This window comes from Lolium rigidum, chromosome 6 (genome assembly GCF_022539505.1).
Source record: "Lolium rigidum isolate FL_2022 chromosome 6, APGP_CSIRO_Lrig_0.1, whole genome shotgun sequence".
Lineage (NCBI taxonomy): Eukaryota > Viridiplantae > Streptophyta > Magnoliopsida > Poales > Poaceae > Lolium > Lolium rigidum.
In genome coordinates, this window is record NC_061513.1 from 48,492,993 (window position 1) to 48,511,676 (window position 18,684).

At 41.9% G+C, this 18,684-nt stretch overlaps 1 protein-coding gene across 2 annotated transcripts; it reads left to right on the forward strand.

Moving 5' to 3' along the window:
* Positions 1-5,468: 5,468 nt before the first annotated feature.
* Positions 5,469-16,495, forward strand: LOC124658873 (endoribonuclease Dicer homolog 3a). 2 transcript variants are annotated; one of them, XM_047196868.1, is made up of 26 exons: positions 5,469-5,544; positions 6,049-6,154; positions 6,279-6,462; positions 6,542-6,655; positions 8,596-8,730; positions 8,824-8,893; positions 9,775-9,839; positions 9,997-10,128; positions 10,217-10,369; positions 10,508-10,682; positions 10,791-10,896; positions 10,973-11,165; positions 11,261-11,421; positions 11,537-11,755; positions 11,892-12,130; positions 12,263-12,534; positions 12,629-13,125; positions 13,211-13,308; positions 13,493-13,704; positions 13,799-14,008; positions 14,104-14,577; positions 14,672-14,953; positions 15,089-15,412; positions 15,519-15,672; positions 15,802-15,913; positions 16,021-16,495. In XM_047196868.1, exons 1-26 carry the CDS (start codon positions 5,484-5,486, stop codon positions 16,205-16,207), a joined length of 4,935 nt encoding a protein of 1,644 aa, XP_047052824.1. In that variant the 5' UTR covers positions 5,469-5,483; the 3' UTR covers positions 16,208-16,495. The 2 variants fall into 2 exon arrangements, with proteins under 2 accessions (XP_047052824.1, XP_047052825.1); XM_047196869.1 differs by lacking the exons at positions 15,089-15,412; positions 15,519-15,672; positions 15,802-15,913; positions 16,021-16,495 and having other exon boundaries at positions 14,734-14,842.
* Positions 16,496-18,684: the final 2,189 nt, after the last annotated feature.

An 18,684-nucleotide genomic window follows, 5' to 3' on the forward strand; every position in this document is an offset into this window, starting at 1 on the left:
TTGTGCCCTCTTGATCAAAGTGGTCAGATCGGACTGGTTGGGAGGCGAGAGATCTGGCCGACCATTTCGTTTCGAAAACATGTGGACTCGGCATGAACGATACCCGGAGGTGATCCGTAAGAACTGGCGAGCTGGAAATAGTGATCTATCCGAAATACATCAAGCATTGGGTGTTCTAAATTCGAGTCTAACTTTGTGGAGTAAAAATGAGTTTGGCTCTGTGAAGAAACAGCTTCGATCACTAAGAGATAAACTAGAGAGAGTCAGGGAGGGCTCGCTCAGGTCTGGTCCTTCTCGTGAGGAGAAAGAGTTGATTAACAAAATATCAGAAGTGTTGTCACGGGAGGAAATAATGGTTAAACAAAGATCACGAGTATTATGGCTTAAGGAAGGCGACCGTAATACGGCGTATTTTCATGCAAAAGCGAGAGAGAGGTCAAGGTCCAATAGAATCGCCTCGCCGAGGAATGAGGATGGTACATATGTGACGGCTCAACATGAGTTAAAATCGCTGGCTGCTAATTTTTATACTAGCCTTTTTACTGCACAAGATCACACTGATCCGGAAGTGATTACTAGATATGTTCCTCAAAAGGTAACATCCGAGATGAATGCGAGGCTTTGTGCCCCGTTCACGGACTTGGAGATAGAAAGTGCTCTCTTCATGATGCATCCTAATAAATCGCCGGGCCCTGATGGTTTCACTGCAGGGTTTTATATTAAACACTGGGATTTATTGAAAAATGATATATGTGCAGGAATTCGTAAGTTTTTGGAAGGAGGAGAGATGCCTGAGATTGTCAATAGCACGGTTCTGGTGCTTATTCCGAAAATAAAACAACCGCAGGATCTCACACAGTACCGGCCCATTGCTCTTTGTAATGTTTTATATAAGATTGCTTCTAAGGTTATAGCATTGCGCCTACGACCGATACTGGAAGAAATTATATCGGAGGAACAAAGCGCTTTTGTTCCAGCGAGGCTGATCACAGATAACGTTTTAACGGCGTATGAGTGTATTCACTATTTAAAAAGGAAGAAAGGGAAGAGTGGGGCTTGCGCCATAAAACTTGATATGGCAAAAGCGTACGATAGAGTGGAATGGTCATACCTTCGAGCAATAATGGAGAAGCTGGGTTTTGCGGCGAATTGGATCAAGTTGATAATGAACTGTGTACAAACTGTTACATTATCAGTCCGGGTTAATGGACATTTTTCTGAATACTTCAAGCCAACAAGGGGCATCAGACAGGGAGACCCTATATCCCCTTATTTGTTTCTCATATGTTCTGAAGGCTTGAGTTGTTTGTTGAAATATAATGGACCACAATTTTTGTCACGAGGGATTAGAGTGGGGATCCATGCTCCATGGATTTCACACTTACTTTTCGCAGATGATTGTCTGGTGTTTGGGCAAGCAAATGCTGCGGCTGCTACACGACTCCAAAACATACTAGCGCTATATCAAGTTGGTTCAGGACAGTTGGTTAATAAAGCTAAGTCCGCTGTATTCTTTAGTGCCAACTGCACGCCAGATATGAAACATGAGATACATGACATATCAGGGATTTCAGTCGAAGCTTTAGTCGAGAAATATTTGGGGCTCCCTACTGCCCTAGGTCGGAATGCAGATGATCAATTTGAACATATCATTGCAAAGATCAAGAAATTGGTGAATGGTTATGCGGCAAAAAATCTGAGCGGTGCCGCTCGTGAGGTACTGATAAAAGCAATATGTCAAGCGATACCGACATATTCTATGAGCTGTTTTCGGTTGTCAAAGAAAATGTGTAAAAGGATTACGAGCATTATTGCAAGGTACTGGTGGGGAGGAGATGAGCTTAAGCGGAAGATCCATTGGAAAAAATGGTGTGATATTGCTATTCCAAAAGTCATGGGAGGTATGGGCTTTAGAGATATCCAACTTTTTAATCAATCGATGTTAGCTAAACAGGGCTGGAGGCTGCTAACAAAGCCTAACTCACTATGTGCAAAAGTGTTGAAAGGAAAATACTATCCCAATTCTGATTTCATGTCAGCACGGCGCAAGAGAAACTCATCTCATACGTGGAGAGCTATCTTACATGGCAGAGAAGCTCTCGACAGGGGGCTGATTAAGAGGGTTGGGGATGGTTCAACCATTCGAGTTTTTGAAGATCCTTGGATTCCAGATAATTTCAATGGACGGCCTTTAGCAAAACCTTCTGGAGCTAAGGCTATTTTGGTTGAAGAACTTATTGATGATAACCAAATGACATGGTCCGAGGAGAAGCTGGAAGAAAACTTCATAGACGCAGATAGGCAAGCAATACGTAGAATACCACTGGGTAGATTCTCAGAGGATGAATATGCATGGACGCAAGAGAAGAGCGGCAATTTCACTGTCCGCTCTGCTTACAGGCTAATGGCATTGATTCAAAGAGCTAATAAGGCCTCTGGTTCAGGTAGTTCTTCAACTATATGTTGGAAGAAGTTGTGGAAATTACCAGTCCCGCCAAAAGTCCGTTCCTTGTGGTGGAGGGTGATAAGAAAATTTGTTCCATCGCGATTAATTCTTAAGGAGAGACACATGGAACGGATTTCTACTTGTGAAGCATGTGGGGCAGCTGAAGAATCAATTTTCCATGCCCTCTTTCAGTGTACGTGGGCAAAGGTGTTCTGGCAAGATTTGCGTGAGACGATGAATCTTAAACTGCCATCGTTTCATCCAGAATTTTGGGCTATGGATATGATTGATAATCCTAAAATTAAGGAAGAAGATATAGCTTTAATCTTGTGCGGATGCTGGGCTATATGGAAAGAGCGTAACGCTCGGAAACATGGTGAAGGAGGCCGAACTGTTACTGATTCTGTTCGCTGGGTGATGCAAACAACAGTTGACCTCTCTCGGGTAGGGAAGGACAAGCCAAAGAAACCATTGAAACCAAAAGCACACTGGCATCCTCCACAAATGGGTGTGTTAAAGATGAATACTGATGCTTGCTTTGTCGAAGACACTATGTCAGGAAGCACAGGACTTGTTGTGAGAAATCATCAAGGGATGTTAATGCGAGCCCAGGCGCTCTGGTACGAACACTCGGCTAATGCATCGTTGATGGAAGCTATGGCGATCCGAGACGGAGCTAGACTGGCCGTGGAGATGGGCTATCAGCAGATTATCATTGAAAGCGACTGCTGTGAGGTAGTACAATTGCTTAATGCTGATTGCCTGAATAGATCAGAACTTAAACCTATTTGTCAGGAAATCTTGGAGATTACGAGAGTTTTTTCTAGCTTTAGCATTTCTTTAATTAGCCGGGATGCTAATCAAGCAGCTCACTTATGTGCTAAACAAGCTACATCGGATAGGAGAAGATGCCTGTGGATAAACTATAACCCAGGTTTTCTTTCTGACACTCTTCGGAGCGATTGTAATCCTGTCATTTGATTAATGAAGTTTCTTATTCGCAAAAAAAAAAAATGTTTCAATCCAGGTTACCATTATAGATTGATGCATTTGCGCTATCCCTTTTCACTCTAGCAAGTTAGAGAACCCCATTATGTTTGAAGTTGCTCGTGGCTAGTTCTCATTTTGTTCAGTGCCGCAAATCCACGATCTTCGATCAAAAATTTGAAGGAACCAGTCTATCTTGAACAATCTGAATCCGAGCATAATATTTTTGAATATTTGGCTATTTGGGGTCATAAAATTGCCACGACACATGCATATTCTATCTATTTATAAAGTGCACGAAACTCCACATTTTGCATGCACCACACCCAAAGAGAGTCATGATCCAACAACAATTTGTGATCTCACATGTCTTGTTACACCATCAGCGAGGCATATGTCGAAATACCATGTGCAACCTATCAACTTTGGTTGAACCATTGGATGTACGTACTACCAATGTGTCGTGCCCACACATGTCGTCCGGGTATAGCAATAAAATCATGCCTTATATAGTTTGTAATAGGGTACATGAGATAAACAGTAGATTTTACGTTAAATGTGTATAATTATGACACACGTGTACATGTTGAGGCGTCGTTAATGTGTGTACAAACGTGTATGTTATGACTAAAAAGAGTCCAGCCTGACAACCAAAGAAAAAGTGGCAATAACAATTGTTCAAGCAAAAGTAAGTTTGATCAAGTCTACAGAAATGTATATTAACATCTATACCAACAAAAAAGTTTGATTACCATAGGATTTATTTTTACCAGCTGTTGATATTTTTATTTTTAAAACGGAATAAAAGCTTTGCCTCAATCGACTAATTAAGGAGTGTAACCAGGTTTAGATAGCCCTAAATTAATTCACTCAAATGCTTCGCAGCTACGGTTACCCAAAACTTCGCCTCTCTCTTATTTTTTCGAAGATCACCAAAGGTGTTGCTTGTCTATTGTGAAAGAAAAACCCGACCATTTCTCTCGTTCCCTACTTTCCCAAGTGGCAAGTAAGATAATACTGGCCATGGCTTTGCGGTTTGGCGCCCTGGAACCGTTTTCATCATATTAAAGAGTATATAATGAAATTGTGTTATGCTGCAAGCTGTATAACTTTACTTAATCTGGAACGGAGAAGGTGCACTGTACGTTTCCAGCATGATTTTACTAGAGTGAAATTTTGGTAATGGCGTTATTTTGGTATGCCATAAGTTAGAATTTTGTTGTTGTTGAGATAATAATAAGTTTTTTTAAGCGAGAGATAATAATAAGTTGGAACAGCTGTACTCCGGTTTAGTGGGGAGCACATGGGAGGTGCGGAAAAGGCAACACTTGCTGGGGCTGAACTCGGGTATGCAGAGCCGGAGCTTTCGGCGTCGACCGTGGTGCGCCTCCTTTCTCGTGTACGCGGGCCTAAATTACCGTGCCACCCCGAAGGAAACGGGGCACACGACATGGCAGTGCACGTCCGTCACATCCAAAGCCCGAATGCAGCAAACCGTCCCCACCCACTACACAGGGAATCGCGAACGCACCGACCCACCACACCTCCAGCCCACCCCCGCCGACCGTCGGGCCCCACGTACCACCACACCAGGCTGGGCCCGCGCGGTCAGTCTCAAGGCACGAACCGCGCGCGCGTCGCCGTAGCACGCGATCCTCCCGAGGCTCTGACGCCCCTCGCACACCGAGGAGACGGGGTTCACGGGAGTACGTAGTAGAAACGGCCACTGACGATGACGCGTGGGGCCAGGTTCACCTCTGCGGCGAGAAATAGGGCTCAGTTGGGTAAAGGAAAGCAGTGGATCCCGAGCCCACGTCAGCGCGCGTTTCCGGATACAGAAACGCGCCCGAGTATCTCTACCCTACCCCACCCCGCCGTGACGTACTCGCCGTGGGCCGGCGCGTGTCAGTGAGCCGTCACAAGACAGGGGCGTGCTCGCTTTGGGAAGAAGCTTTTGTCTCCTCCTAGTACGAGTAGTAATCAATCAATTCCGGCGGCGCGCGATTCCCTCATGGCGGAAGAGGGAGCGGCGGCCGGAGGCCTGGACGCGATGGACGCCGCCGTCGGGCCCCCGGCGGCGGCGGAGGTGGAGGCCGCATCCGTCCCCGACGGTAACCAACCGAGAGACACAGCTTGCGCGTGGTTTCCTTTCCCGATTGGGGTTTTTCGTTTGTGTTCTCGTTTTCGGGGATTCACGGCTGCTGGAACTTTTTGCAAATAGGGCGTGATCAGGGCGGGCGTGGTTTCGCAATGCGCGCCCGATCCCGTCGATTGCCGCCTCGTTTCCCGTTTAATGCGGCCGAATTGGAGCATGCCGCGATTTTGTTTTTTCGGAGCGGAGGCGCTTAATCGGGGCATGCTCGAGTTTCCAGAACATTCGGGCGCCATAGATTTCCGGCGTGGTCTATTTCCGGGGCTCTGCTCTGTTTTGGGGTAACTTCGGGGGTTCTGCTCTGCTTTGGGGTGACTTCAGGGGTTCTGCTCTGTTTTGGGGGTTAAGCGCCACGAATTAGCATTTCAGTTGTCAGAGTTATCGATTCCGTTCGAATTGGCGAACGGGTTTCTAGTGGTACATTGGATTCACATCTCTGGTTAAACCTCTGTTCGGTTTGTAGTTAACATGAACCCTCTGAAGAGGCCGTCAGAGCCATCTGCTCAGGAAGACGATGCAGACAGGCAGAAACGGCAGAAGACGGAGTGCCAAGACTTCATTCCGAGGAGGTTCGGCACAATCTGTTTTCCTTTTACTTTCTCCCGATGGGTACTATCTTTGCATGATCCGAATTCTGAAAAAAACAGAGTGTTTGTTTCCCTGACGGTGCTTTCCTGATGTTAAATCTGTCAGGTACCAGCTCGATGTCTACGAGGTTGCCAAGGCGCGGAACACGATCGCGATGCTCGACACAGGGGCTGGCAAGACGATGATCGCTGTGATGCTCATGAAAGATTTTCGGAGCAAGGCCGACAGATCCAAGAGCGATCAGAAGATCATCGTTTTCCTTGCGCCGACAGTTCAGCTCGCCACGCAGGTTGCACTAACTAGAGCATTGTCATCGTGTGTTCACTTAGGTATACTTGGCAAGTTTGTTCTGACATTTCCTGTCGCAGCAATGCGAGGTGATTAAAACCCACACAGATTTTGAGGTGGAGGTCTATTATGGTGCCAAGGGGGTTGATGAGTGGACGGCTCCTAGATGGAAAGAAGAAGTGTCGAAATATCAGGCAAGTGCTGATCCAGGATCATTAATTACTTATTAGTTCCTCATTTGTTCTTAAGGAGCTTTTATCCAAGTTAATCCACAAGCTGAGGGAAGATATATACTGCTGTGACCCAATGTGTCACAGAACGTTAAACGTTGACTAAAGGGGGAAGAGTCCCTCCTTGTCAGTTGTTAGAAAGGATGAGGCCTCTCCGCAAATTAACGCAGATATAACCCCAGCGGAGTCCGCACAGCATGCAGGATTCGAACGCGGGTGGGCGGGTTCAGCACCTTGAACTCCAGCCACTGAGCTAGCACTCTGTCACGGAATGTTTCAACTTGATAAATAGTTTAACACCACGCACACGTAGGTACACGGTTAAAAGAAAAAAAGATCAGATCAAAGGATAATGAACCCCTACCAGATAAGGACCCGATGACTAAGTCAATTTTCTGCACCTGAAACGTATGCAGTGTCTACTTCATCATAAGCATAACCTCAAATAGTACTTAGGAACACATATAGTATCTTTTAATTTGACAGGGGCAATTTCAATAGAAACTTCCTCTTCCTTGTGGGTGCCTAGATCAATGATGTTGACAATAGCAGCAAAAGACATATCAGGGGTCCATATACTTTATCGCCCCCACTCCCCTTCTTCAATGGAAACCATCCTTGGTGTTGAGTCAAATCTTCTCAGCAATGACGTTCACTTTAGATTGAACAGGGTGACAAAAAATTCAGCAGCTCCACTTCATAATTCTTTTTCCTAACATTTTGTGCAGGCACCTTATCCTCCAAGCTTTTAATGACTTCTTTTCCATGTGCACGCCACACTTACTCCCCCGCCCCCTGATGGGCATGTGTTAGCGAGGCACTCGTACATAGCACCATACTCCTTGTCCCACAGCTTTCGAGAAACAAGTGACACAAAACCATCCTAAAAAATGTTGCGAAGAAATTTGCTAACCGAAAATTGTACCATAGTTTGGTGGGCGACGTTGAGCTTGTCGTTGCACCTTCTCAGCGAATAGGGCTGCGGATGAAGTGCCATTGTCAGTTATCTCCAGCTTTTACACCAAGTTGATGATGGCCGTGTTGAATGTTGATGGAACTGTAGTGATCGTTCGTTAAGTTAATGAGTCGAGCTAGCTCAGCATCCACCCCTATACCTATTGTGGATAACCCTCGAGGTGAGGGAAGATCCATTGTTCTGGCCTTGTCTTTCACAGCAAGTTCCACCTTGGCAAGTAGCTTAGTCCAGGAACGATGGATCACTAAGTAACAATAGGAACCTAAATTCGAAGTGAGGGTAACCTTTATAGGACAAGACCGAATCAGCAAGTATAACAATGAAAATAGAGATATTGTACAAGATTTCTCTGAACTCGGCAATGGACTCCAGCCAAAACACGCGCATTGCTTCAATTCATCATAAATAAACATAGCCTTGGATATTTAGGAGCATATGTATCTCTTAGTTTTACCAGGGCAGAAGCAACAGGAACTTCCTCATCCTTGCGCGTGCCTAGATCAGTGACACGGACAATACCAGGAATAGACCTAGCAGGAGGTAGGCAAAGATGTATCAGTTGTGAACAATTCTTGCCCAAAAAGGTCTCGACATGTACCATTGGATGAATGGCGTAGTAGACCTACAAGCATATTCATTCTTTCTTATGTCATGGGCTGTGTATTTTGATGCAGAATTAAATAATTTACGAATGTATTAGTTCTTATCCTTTTGCTCCCCTCCCCTCGCATTATTTTAATATATCACTGCTTAATGCTTGATCCATGATAACTTCTGTCAGTTCATCTGGGCTAACAGTACATCTGACTTTACCACTAGTCCCCTTCTCATATACTGTCCTTAAATTTGGATCAAGCACTATATTTTGTCTCGTTTATATGTAAATGCTTTCACCACTTACTTTTGGAGTGCCACAAAAAAACTGTAGGTCATGGTGATGACACCAATGGTGTTGCTAGACGCTTTATGTAAAGCTTTCTTGACCTTGGACTTGGTTAGTCTTATGATATTTGATGAATGCCATCGTGCAACTGGCAATCATCCGTATTCTAGAATAATGAAGGTATTGTGAAACACCATATCACCTTCCTATGTTGTACCCCTTTTTTATTATCCTTCTGACTTTTTTTGTTTCCCATCCCTTTGTTTTGAGCAGGAGTTTTATCACCAATCTGAACACAAGCCAAAGGTGTTCGGTATGACAGCATCACCTGTTATAAAAAAAGGCAAGCATTCACAAAAATATGGATTATTCTTATATGGTTTGCTACATTGTATTGTTTTTCTATTTACATGTCAGATATCACTTTGTTCCATAATATAAGCCATTTTAGCAAACTAAAATAGTTTGCTAAACGGCTTAAAACGACTTATATTGTGGAATGGAGGTAAGTACTAAATAAGCTGACGAACCTCATGTCATATACATAGTTTAAATTAAACAAATGATTGCTAGATGGTAAATATGATGGCATATGTGAACCTGATTGGAGACTATGATGAAAGCTGTTGAATTTGGTGGCTTGTAAGCTCTCAGTACCCACCCATTCATTAAGACGTTTGGCAAAATTTAAATTGAAGAAGTTACTGGCAAAATCCTATTAACAATAGAATTTAGGTGGTCGACTGTAAGGAAGTGAGTCTGCCTCACTAAGGTTAGGGGAGTGGATTTGTGACTTGAGCAGCAGCTCCATGGTTCTACCAAATATCCTTGTTTATACTATCGAGGTTTTCCCTACTGTTGTCATCCATAAAAAAGTCATGAAATAAACTACTATAAACTTGATGTGTGATGGCCAAGTGAACGGAAAATGAAGTTGGAGAAACCCATGTTGGCGCAAATATCTATTTATAATATTGGGGTTTATCCTAGCGTTTTCTTCCAAAAATGTTCACGAACTAAATTACTAAAACTGGACCTGTGATGGCCAGGTGAAAGCAACATGAATCGAAGGAACTCCTGAATGGAAAATCTTCAGTTGTATTTTTTTCCACGGACTTCATTAACATTTCACTTGATTTGTAGTTTGTACGATAGATTTGATTTGCTCTCTACACCCCATAAATCTTCTCTAATGGTTTTAATTTTTAACTGTCAACTTTTCAGCTGTCTCTTCTGTTTTGGATTGTGAAGTTCAGTTCTCTGAACTGGAAAAGCTTCTAAATGCTAAGGTAGACCCTACATTCCTGGACACACAAGCTCAGGGAAATTATGCAGGATATTTTAGTTCTGTATCGTAACTTTTTAGTTCTGTCTATTTAACTGCAAACATATAACCATAATTGTGGTTATGAACATAAAGCCATGCTTATGTTTTGCTTCGAACAGATCTACACAGTTGCTGATAGAGAAGAGATAGAGCTTTGTGCCCCTACTGCAAAATATGTGAACAGATACTATGCCCCCAAAACAGTTTGTTTCACCTATTTGAGTGAAGAGTTGGCACATTTACGTTCCGAGGTTTCACATCAGTTTGTTTTCCTGCTTTACTGTTCAAAGTATGTTACTACAGTTCTGTGGCTCAAACTTTTGTGTCTTATTTTTGCAGTATGATGCATTAATTAGAAAATTGCAGAATAAGCCAAACTACCAGAAAAAAGAAGCCGATGAAATAGCAAAACAATCACGGAAGCATCTATCGGATTCTATAGAAAAGATCTTGTATTGCCTCGATGCTGTTGGTCTTCTTTGTGCTAGTGAGGTATCTTGTTCATTCACGTGTTCTGATTTCTCATGCATTAGACTCGGCTTGAAATATTAAATGCACGTTTTATCTTTAATATTTTTTATCAGCATTTGACAGCTTCAGGTATAGTTAACTAATTTTTCTTCCTTGCAGGCCACCAAAATCTGCATTGAAAGGGGTCAGAGAAAAGGTTGGCTGAAGAAAGTTTCTGATGCCACAAATATTCAAAGTGATACCAATAGCTCGTTCCTGTGTGCGGAAATTTCAGCACTACATTTGAAGTTCTTTGAGGCCGTGTCACGTATACTTGACAAACACCTCCAGAAAGGTTTTATGATGAACAACTATTAGCTGAAGCATCTATACATATGCAGCATTGTAGAACCCTAGAGGAAGTATGGTATATCATCTGTTTGATGAATTCCTGTCATTTCAGGTAGCAATGTGCTTCTAAATTCTGAGAGTGGATGTGTGGAAGCAACAAAAATGGGCTATGTATCACCAAAGCTTTATGAACTCATCCAAATCTTCTACTCTTTCAGGTAAAATGCTATTATTACCTGACATGACATTATTCTGCAACTTTACACTGACAAGGCATTCTTCTGTTTGTAACAGTAACTTAGACAATTTCCGATGCCTCATTTTTGTGGACCGAAAAATCACTGCTAGAGTCATTGAACGGGCAATGAAGAAATTTTCACAGCTCTCACATTTTACAGTTTCTTTTCTTACTGGAGGGAGTTCTTCAGTGGATGCTCTGACCCCTAAAGTGCAAAAGGACACACTGGATTCATTTCGTTCTGGAAAGGTTGCCAAAATCTGTCTATATGTGGAGAAACAGAAACATAGATATCATGATCTAACACACGTTTTTTTGTCTGCTCATTCTGAAATGAAATGTAGGTGAACTTACTATTTAGTACAGATGTTGCAGAAGAGGGTATTGATATCCCAGACTGTTCATGTGTAATAAAATTTGATTTACCGACGACAACCCGTAGCTATATTCAGTCACATGGGCGAGCACGCCAGAAGGACTCTCAGTACATACTAATGATTGAACGGTAAAGTTTTACTTGGCCATTCATTCTAAACTTTGTGCTTGTGGTGATAAAACGTTTGCGAAAAGAAACAGTAAAAGGACAAAACAAGCTGCTGTAATTTTGATTCTTTTTGCAGGGAAAATGCGAAACAAAATAATTTGGTATCGGCCATTTTGAGAAGCAAGAACTCGATGGTTGAGACTGCTTTGAACAGAGATTCCGAGGATCTACTCCCTGGTTTCTTCGCCGTTCAAGATACAAATGAATACATTGTAGGCACAACAGGCGCAAAAGTAACTGCCGAGTCTAGTATTGGTGTTATCGTTCACTGTTGTAACAAGCTTCCAAAGGACAAGTATGGTGATCACGTTTCAGTTTTTTTTTCTTCTCTTCTACGCATATTTATACCTGTACATCTGCTGTACCATTTGTTTTTATGCTTGTGTGGACGATTCAGATTTCATGTTCTTACATGTACGCTCATGTCACAGGTACAGCACCACAAACCCTTCATTTGAGTCCATGGATCACGGTGATGGTTTTGTGTGTAAATTAACACTACCATTTAGCGACTTGTTGCCACCTTTGGTGGGTCCAAAAGCAAGAAGCAAGCAGAAGGCAAAACAACTAGTTTGTCTTGATGCATGTAAGCAGCTGCATCGACGGGGAATACTTGATGACTCCCTTTGTCCATGTTTTGAAAAGCCACCTCCAGGAAGTGATGGTGTAGGTACGTGAATGCTATGCTCTAAAAACATGTCATGTATTAATAGATCTGGTTTCACAATATTGATTCCTAACGTCATCCTGGTAAAAGAGTAACCGATATTTCTGATGACAATGTTTTATTGCTTTCTCGAAGGTACAACAAAACGAAAGGAGCTACATGGCACAACTGGAGTCCATGCCTTGTCTGGTACCTGGGCATCTGAGAGAACTGCTGTTAAGCTTCAAAGCTATAAGTTGAAATTTTCTTGTGATCAAGTTGGTCAGAGATACTCTGATTTTGTTTTGTTAATTGACACAACTATAGAAAATGAAGCTGCAAATTTGGATATTGATCTGTATCTACATGACAAGATGGTAAAAGCTTCAGTCTCTCCTTACGGCCTTCTTGAGTTGGATGTTGAACAGGTCTGCTCAAGTTTGTCTTATGTTCTTGCTACATTTGTTGCTCCTTCTTTGCTTTATTCTAATTTGAAAGATTCCTTCTGTTTTTCTCGCATAGATGGAGCAAGCAAAGCTATTTCAAGCACTTATGTTCAATGGTTTGTTCGGAAAGTTGTTTACTGGATCAAAATTGTCCGACGATCCGAGGGAGTTTATTCTCAATAAAAGTGATGCATTTATTTGGAAAAATGCAAATATGTATCTGATTTTACCTATGAATCTTACTCTGGAGTCTCATGGCATTTCTTGCATTAACTGGAGAGTGATCAATGAAGCTGCTACAGCTGTCAAACTTTTGAAAAAGATTTATTCTGAAGCCAACATGAACATACCAGGAATTCTCGATTTCGACCAAAATGATACAGATCTAATTCATTTAGCTAACACGTCATGTGAGGCTCATGTCCTTAGACATGTGGCAGTGCTGGCAGTTCACACAGGGAAGATCTATACTGCTCTTCGTGTTGCTGATTTATCTGCCAATAGCACATTTGATGGTGTATCAGATAAGAAAGAAGCAAAGTTCAATACCTTTACAGAATACTTCGAAAAAAAGTATGTTTGTTAGTGTGTATAATTATGTGCTTGCTCAATCATAGATATGTTCAACTCAATTTCAATTAATATATTTCATGTGCAGGTACAACATAGTTCTCCGTCATCCCTCACAGCCATTACTAGTGCTAAAACCCACCCATAAACCTCACAACCTTCTTTCCTCAAAGTTCAGAGATGAAGGTCCTTGTCTTTGCCTTAGTAGCCATTTTCAATTTTGGTCACTTCGCAGTTCTTTGAAGAATTGTTGCATAAAGCATCTTTCTAGGAGCATTCCTTGTATAGTCTATCCTTTTCATTCACGCTTGTTTGTTGATTTTCTAGTAACCTGTTCCAATTATTCATGTTTGTTTGTTTCTTTTTCTAGGTAACCGTGAGAAGAAAAATGATGTCATTAATAAGGCGAACAACCGTGTTCACATGCCCCCAGAGTTGCTGATTCCCCTTAATTTATCTGAGGACATTTTAAGATCATTTTATTTGTTCCCCTCTTTGATGCATCGTATAGAGACATTAATGCTAGCCAGTCAACTAAAAAGTGAAATTTCATATGATGATTCAAATATATCAAGCTTTCTGGTTAGAAATCAACATCAGTATTTTTTGATCACTTCTATGCATAGATTTGTTATTTATTAGAGATGGACACAATCAATTTGCATTTTCTCTTTAGATTCTAGAAGCTATTACATCACTTCGATGCTCTGAAGACTTCTCCATGGAGCGTCTAGAGTTATTGGGAGATTCTGTGCTGAAGTATGCCGCGAGTTGTCACCTTTTCCTGAAATTTCCTGATAAGGATGAGGGGGAATTAACATCCAGTAGGACTGATATCATATCTAATGCTGCACTTTATGGGCTTGGAATTGAACACAAAATACAGGTAATTCTATCTCATCCTGGCAATCTATACAAATGCTGCATATATTATGTTGTTATCACAGACTAATCACATAACTGGTTGCATTTGATTCATAGGGTTACATACGTGATGCTGCATTTGATCCTCGCCGATGGCTTGCACCAGGACAGCTCTCGATTCACCCTGTTCCTTGTAATTGCTCGCTAGATGAGGTTGTAACTCATGATATCGATGCTGTTGATGACAAACCTATTGTGAAAATAGGCCAGATGTGTGATAAGGGACACAGATGGATGTGTTCCAAAACAATTTCGGACTGTGTTGAAGCCATAATTGGCGCATATTATGTAGGAGGTGGCTTAAGAGCAGCTCTGTCTGTTCTCAAATGGTTGGGTGTTGATGCTGACATTGAGGAAGAATTGATTATTCAGACCATCTTGAATGCATCTATGAGGACTTATCTTCCGAAAGTTGATGTAATTAAAATGCTTGAAGCAAAACTAGGCTATGCATTTTCGGTGAAAGGTCTTCTGCTAGAAGCTCTTACCCACCCATCACATCAGGAATCAGCAGAAAGTTACTCCTACCAGGTATTGGTTGATGTTACTTGTTATTCATACTGGTGTCTTTTAATCTTTATTATGCAATTTCTCTACCAAAAACACTATATGTTCTTTGTTACAGCGTCTGGAATTCCTTGGCGATGCTGTCTTGGATATTCTATTAACACGACATCTTTTCAATAGTCATAAAGACACCGATGAGGGGGAGTTGACAGATTTACGCTGTGCTTCAGTAAACAATGAAAATTTTGCACAAGTTGCGGTCAAGCATAAGTTCCATCAATTTCTCCAGCATTCTTCTGGGATTTTACCAGACCAGATAACTGAATATGCACATAGTTTGGAAAACTCTTCCTTGGACAAAGACAAACTATTATCAGATGCTGCATTAAGAGGGCCTAAAGTATGTTTCCCTTCCTTTGCCTTAGATGCATGTGATTTACTCATGATGGCCTAGATAGATGAATCGTCACGCACCAGTATATTTGACCACGTATCTATATGAGTATATCATAGTTTACTGTATTTTGCCATGCAGGTTCTAGGTGATATTGTAGAAAGTATTGCGGGTGCAGTTCTTATAGATACGAAACTTGATTTGGATGTAGTTTGGGGTGTATTCAAACCTCTTCTTTCACCTATTGTCACACCTGAGAACCTGGAGTTGCCTCCTTTCAGAGAGCTTCTCGAGTGGTGCAGCAAAAATGGGTACTTTGTAGAAATTAAGTGTACAGTTGGAGAGAAAATAGAGGCTACTCTGGGTGTGCAACTCAAGGAGAAGCTCCTTGTCAGGCATGGTTGCGGCACAAACAAAAAGGATTCTAAAGCACATGCAGCTTCCATGTTACTCATGGACCTTCAGGTATCCTTTTCTTTTCTCCGCTTTCAGTATTTTCACATTGGTTTGTTATGGTGGTTGTTTAAGGTCTAGCTGGTCAACCCCTCAGATGTTCAATTTTCTTATGCAGAAAGAAGGACTTCTAATCCCCAAGAATGCAAGCAGGACTCAACATGCAAATGGCAGTAACAACTTGTTTGATGCACTGGATATCCGGCTTCCAACACCAACGAGTGGAAAGAAATCAACTTGTTCAAAGTTAGCTGCTATCCTTGGTAAACCAGGTGTGTTTTCAGTTCTAAGCAGCTTTGTTTCCGTTGTTATCCCAAGTACGAGTCTTCATCCATGTTTGTACTTCATCAATGGATATCCATCAACTCCAGAGACCTGTGTCTAATATCTCTCCAATGCAGTGCACGTGCTGGTGAAAACGAGTAAAGGAGGACCTCGTGCAGCACTGTATGAGTTATGCAAAAAGTTGCAATGGCCAGTGCCTTCTTTTGATTCGGTGAAAGTAAAACCAAGGTACATTTTGCCTCAAACTGCTCTTTGGCTGCCATAGCCGATGAATCCCTTCGGGTAACTTGTGTCGAACTGTAAACTGACCAGCCCATCATTCCCTGTTTTTCTAGCTGTGCGAAATCTATGCCTCACGGGTTCTCATTCGCTACAACCATAGCATTGCAAATTCCTAGTGATGATAAGATCAGCCTCACAGGAGACGGTTTCGCGGATAAGAAAAGCTCAATGGATTCCGCTGCACTGCTCATGCTCCACGAGCTTCAGCGGCGAGGTAGATTGCAAGTCCAGGAGGTATGATTGAAGCAGCCAATAACCAACCAACACAGATCCTTGTGGCTCGAGAGGGCTGTGTGGTTCTAGTAAATATTTATGCTTCCCATTGACCGGGCATGTTTTGAGACTATGTTTGTCATCTTCTGTATGAATGGACGCGAGGATGCTTGTGAGAGGGCAGGACACAGCTGAGCTGACCTGTTTCACCTGGTTCTGCTGCCAGTCGTTATCTATAATGTATACTCGCCTCCATATCGTGCTGTCGGGAATTGGATGAACCCAAAGTGTTGCAATTCAGCAATTAGTCTTTGACATCCTTGGAATGGTCCTTTTGTGCAAAAAAAATATTAGGCATCGGCAACAAATAACCCAATACAACATAAAAAACGAGATTAGGAAACATACTGTTAAACTTCTGTAACACTTGTAAGAACTTATGTATGCAACAGAAGCATGAGACCCATGCAATGAAACAAAAGGAATATATATGCAGAATTTTGCTTCCACTCATCTAGCACCTTGCGACACAAATTTTTTAAAAAAAAAACGGAGAAAGAGAGAGTAGAGTTATAGAGTAGAGTAGTAACCCACTCGGGCCACCAATTAATCATCCTGGTCAATCGCCCTTTCGCCACACGTCCACCTACATGGCGAGAAAAGAGCCTTCCTACTCGGCCCCATTTACATCCCTACATCTTCACCCTTATCCTCCCTTGACCAATCCCCATTTAGTTCTGTCCTTAGACCATGAGAATGTTGTACCAGATGAAACTTAGGAGTCATTAAAAGTTACACCGTGACTGGATAAGTATAGAGGTATCGTTCAGGCACATCCGAAAGTTTGTAAGACTGAGAATTGCTCCTCTGTGATGGAGAGCTACACTCTGTGCCAACTCGGTATTACAACATCTAACATCGCCTGACCAAGTATTGTGACTTAGTGTTAGTCGTGGGGATACCAGAATATGGAAAATGAGAAAAGGGTACAAATCAGTAACGAGGATAACTAGTTATAGTGATGAAGGAGTTGAACACGTGAATACCGTAGAAGTATTTCCTTGGGTTGTATAATGTATCGCAAAGCAAAAGAAATTTATGCGATAATAAAAGGTTTACTCGATAAGATATCCGATAATATGTTGGGAGTCGTTATGGGTGTCTAGATCATGCTGACCATTAGTGACCAGAAGTGTTTCGGACATGTCCACATATGCTCGAACCTTTAAGGTCACATGTTTAATGGTTTAGTGACATGAAGAATACTATGATGGAATGAATGATGAGAGAAAAGAGTTCTAAAAGTTTTTTAGATAATCTCCGAAGTTTTCCAGGAGGTCATGCATTTTTTGTGTTGCTTAGTAGCTTCCCAACATGGAGGTTAGTTGTGAGATAATTTTATTTTGTAGAGTATTGGCATTGACTTTATCTATTTGTATTTACATAGATGCCAACAATGTCTCTTGGTGATTGGCCGACATTTTTTGGACGTCCGCTTCGAAGTACTTCAACGAGGCATCCTCCTCAGCGGTGTCAACCATCTCACTCGTAAGGTGGTAAAGCCCATAGAAAGAGTCATTGAATTTGATATCAATTGAAGGATCATGGTGAATAACCTAGAGGATGTGAATAGATTTTTACAAATTTTACTTTTCTTTTCAATAGTTTTAGGCTTTTGCAAATAAAGTAAAAGTAAACCTAATGCAACTAGATGAACAACCTATATGATGATGAAGATACTTCAAGAACGAAGGATATCACAAAGGTAAAACACAAATGAAATAGATCACATTGTACTAAGGCACACCGAGACGAAGATCGGAAGATGTATCCTAGTGTTCATTCCCTGGGGGGGGGGGGGGTACATCACTGTTGGAGAGGTGCATGTTACCACGAATAACCCCGAACGCTACAAAAGCTCACTTCTCCTTTAGCCTCCTCCATGAAGTAGGAGCTCAATCACTAGTGGTAGGCACTAAGGTGACCTCCAAATCCTTACAGACTTTCCTAGAGCACAAATCCACAACTCGGAAGCTTTCACGCGACCTAACACGCCTAGGGTTTGGTTTTGTGGGGAGGGGGTTGGGATCTCCAACTTTTGAGTTTCTCGATAATGGTGGAAAGGGAGTGTCAGGGAGATTTTATGTTTTGGAGTTGGTCAACCTAACCCTTTGGATAAGAAATGTTGGCTATTAAATGGTCCACTCAAATGTAGCCGTCACACAGTCTCTTCATAGCCTAGTATGGTAAACAAAATCTCGAAATTATATACTTGACATTGATACATGTAAAATGTATCTATGAACTTTGCCGTTTATTCTACGATATTACATGATATTTTCGGTTCCCTGCATGTTTTACATTGATTTATTGGGGTTCACAACAAACTCATATTTCATTTGTTTTTAAACGCTGCAAACAGAAAACCCCTATTTTGTGTATTTTTTTAGTTTCAGGGACCTTGCGGATATCAAATGGACCCAAACTTTTTGCACTTCATTTTT

Excerpts from the sequence above, each read along its gene's own strand:
- LOC124658873 (XM_047196868.1), top strand. The coding sequence starts at position 5,484 with ATGGACGCCGCCGTCGGGCCCCCGGCGGCGGCGGAGGTGGAGGCCGCA. Across the intron at positions 6,656-8,595 it reads AAGAAGTGTCGAAATATCAG|GTCATGGTGATGACACCAAT; the intron begins GCAAGTGCTGAT and ends AAAAAACTGTAG. Across the intron at positions 10,897-10,972 it reads CAAATCTTCTACTCTTTCAG|TAACTTAGACAATTTCCGAT; the intron begins GTAAAATGCTAT and ends TGTTTGTAACAG.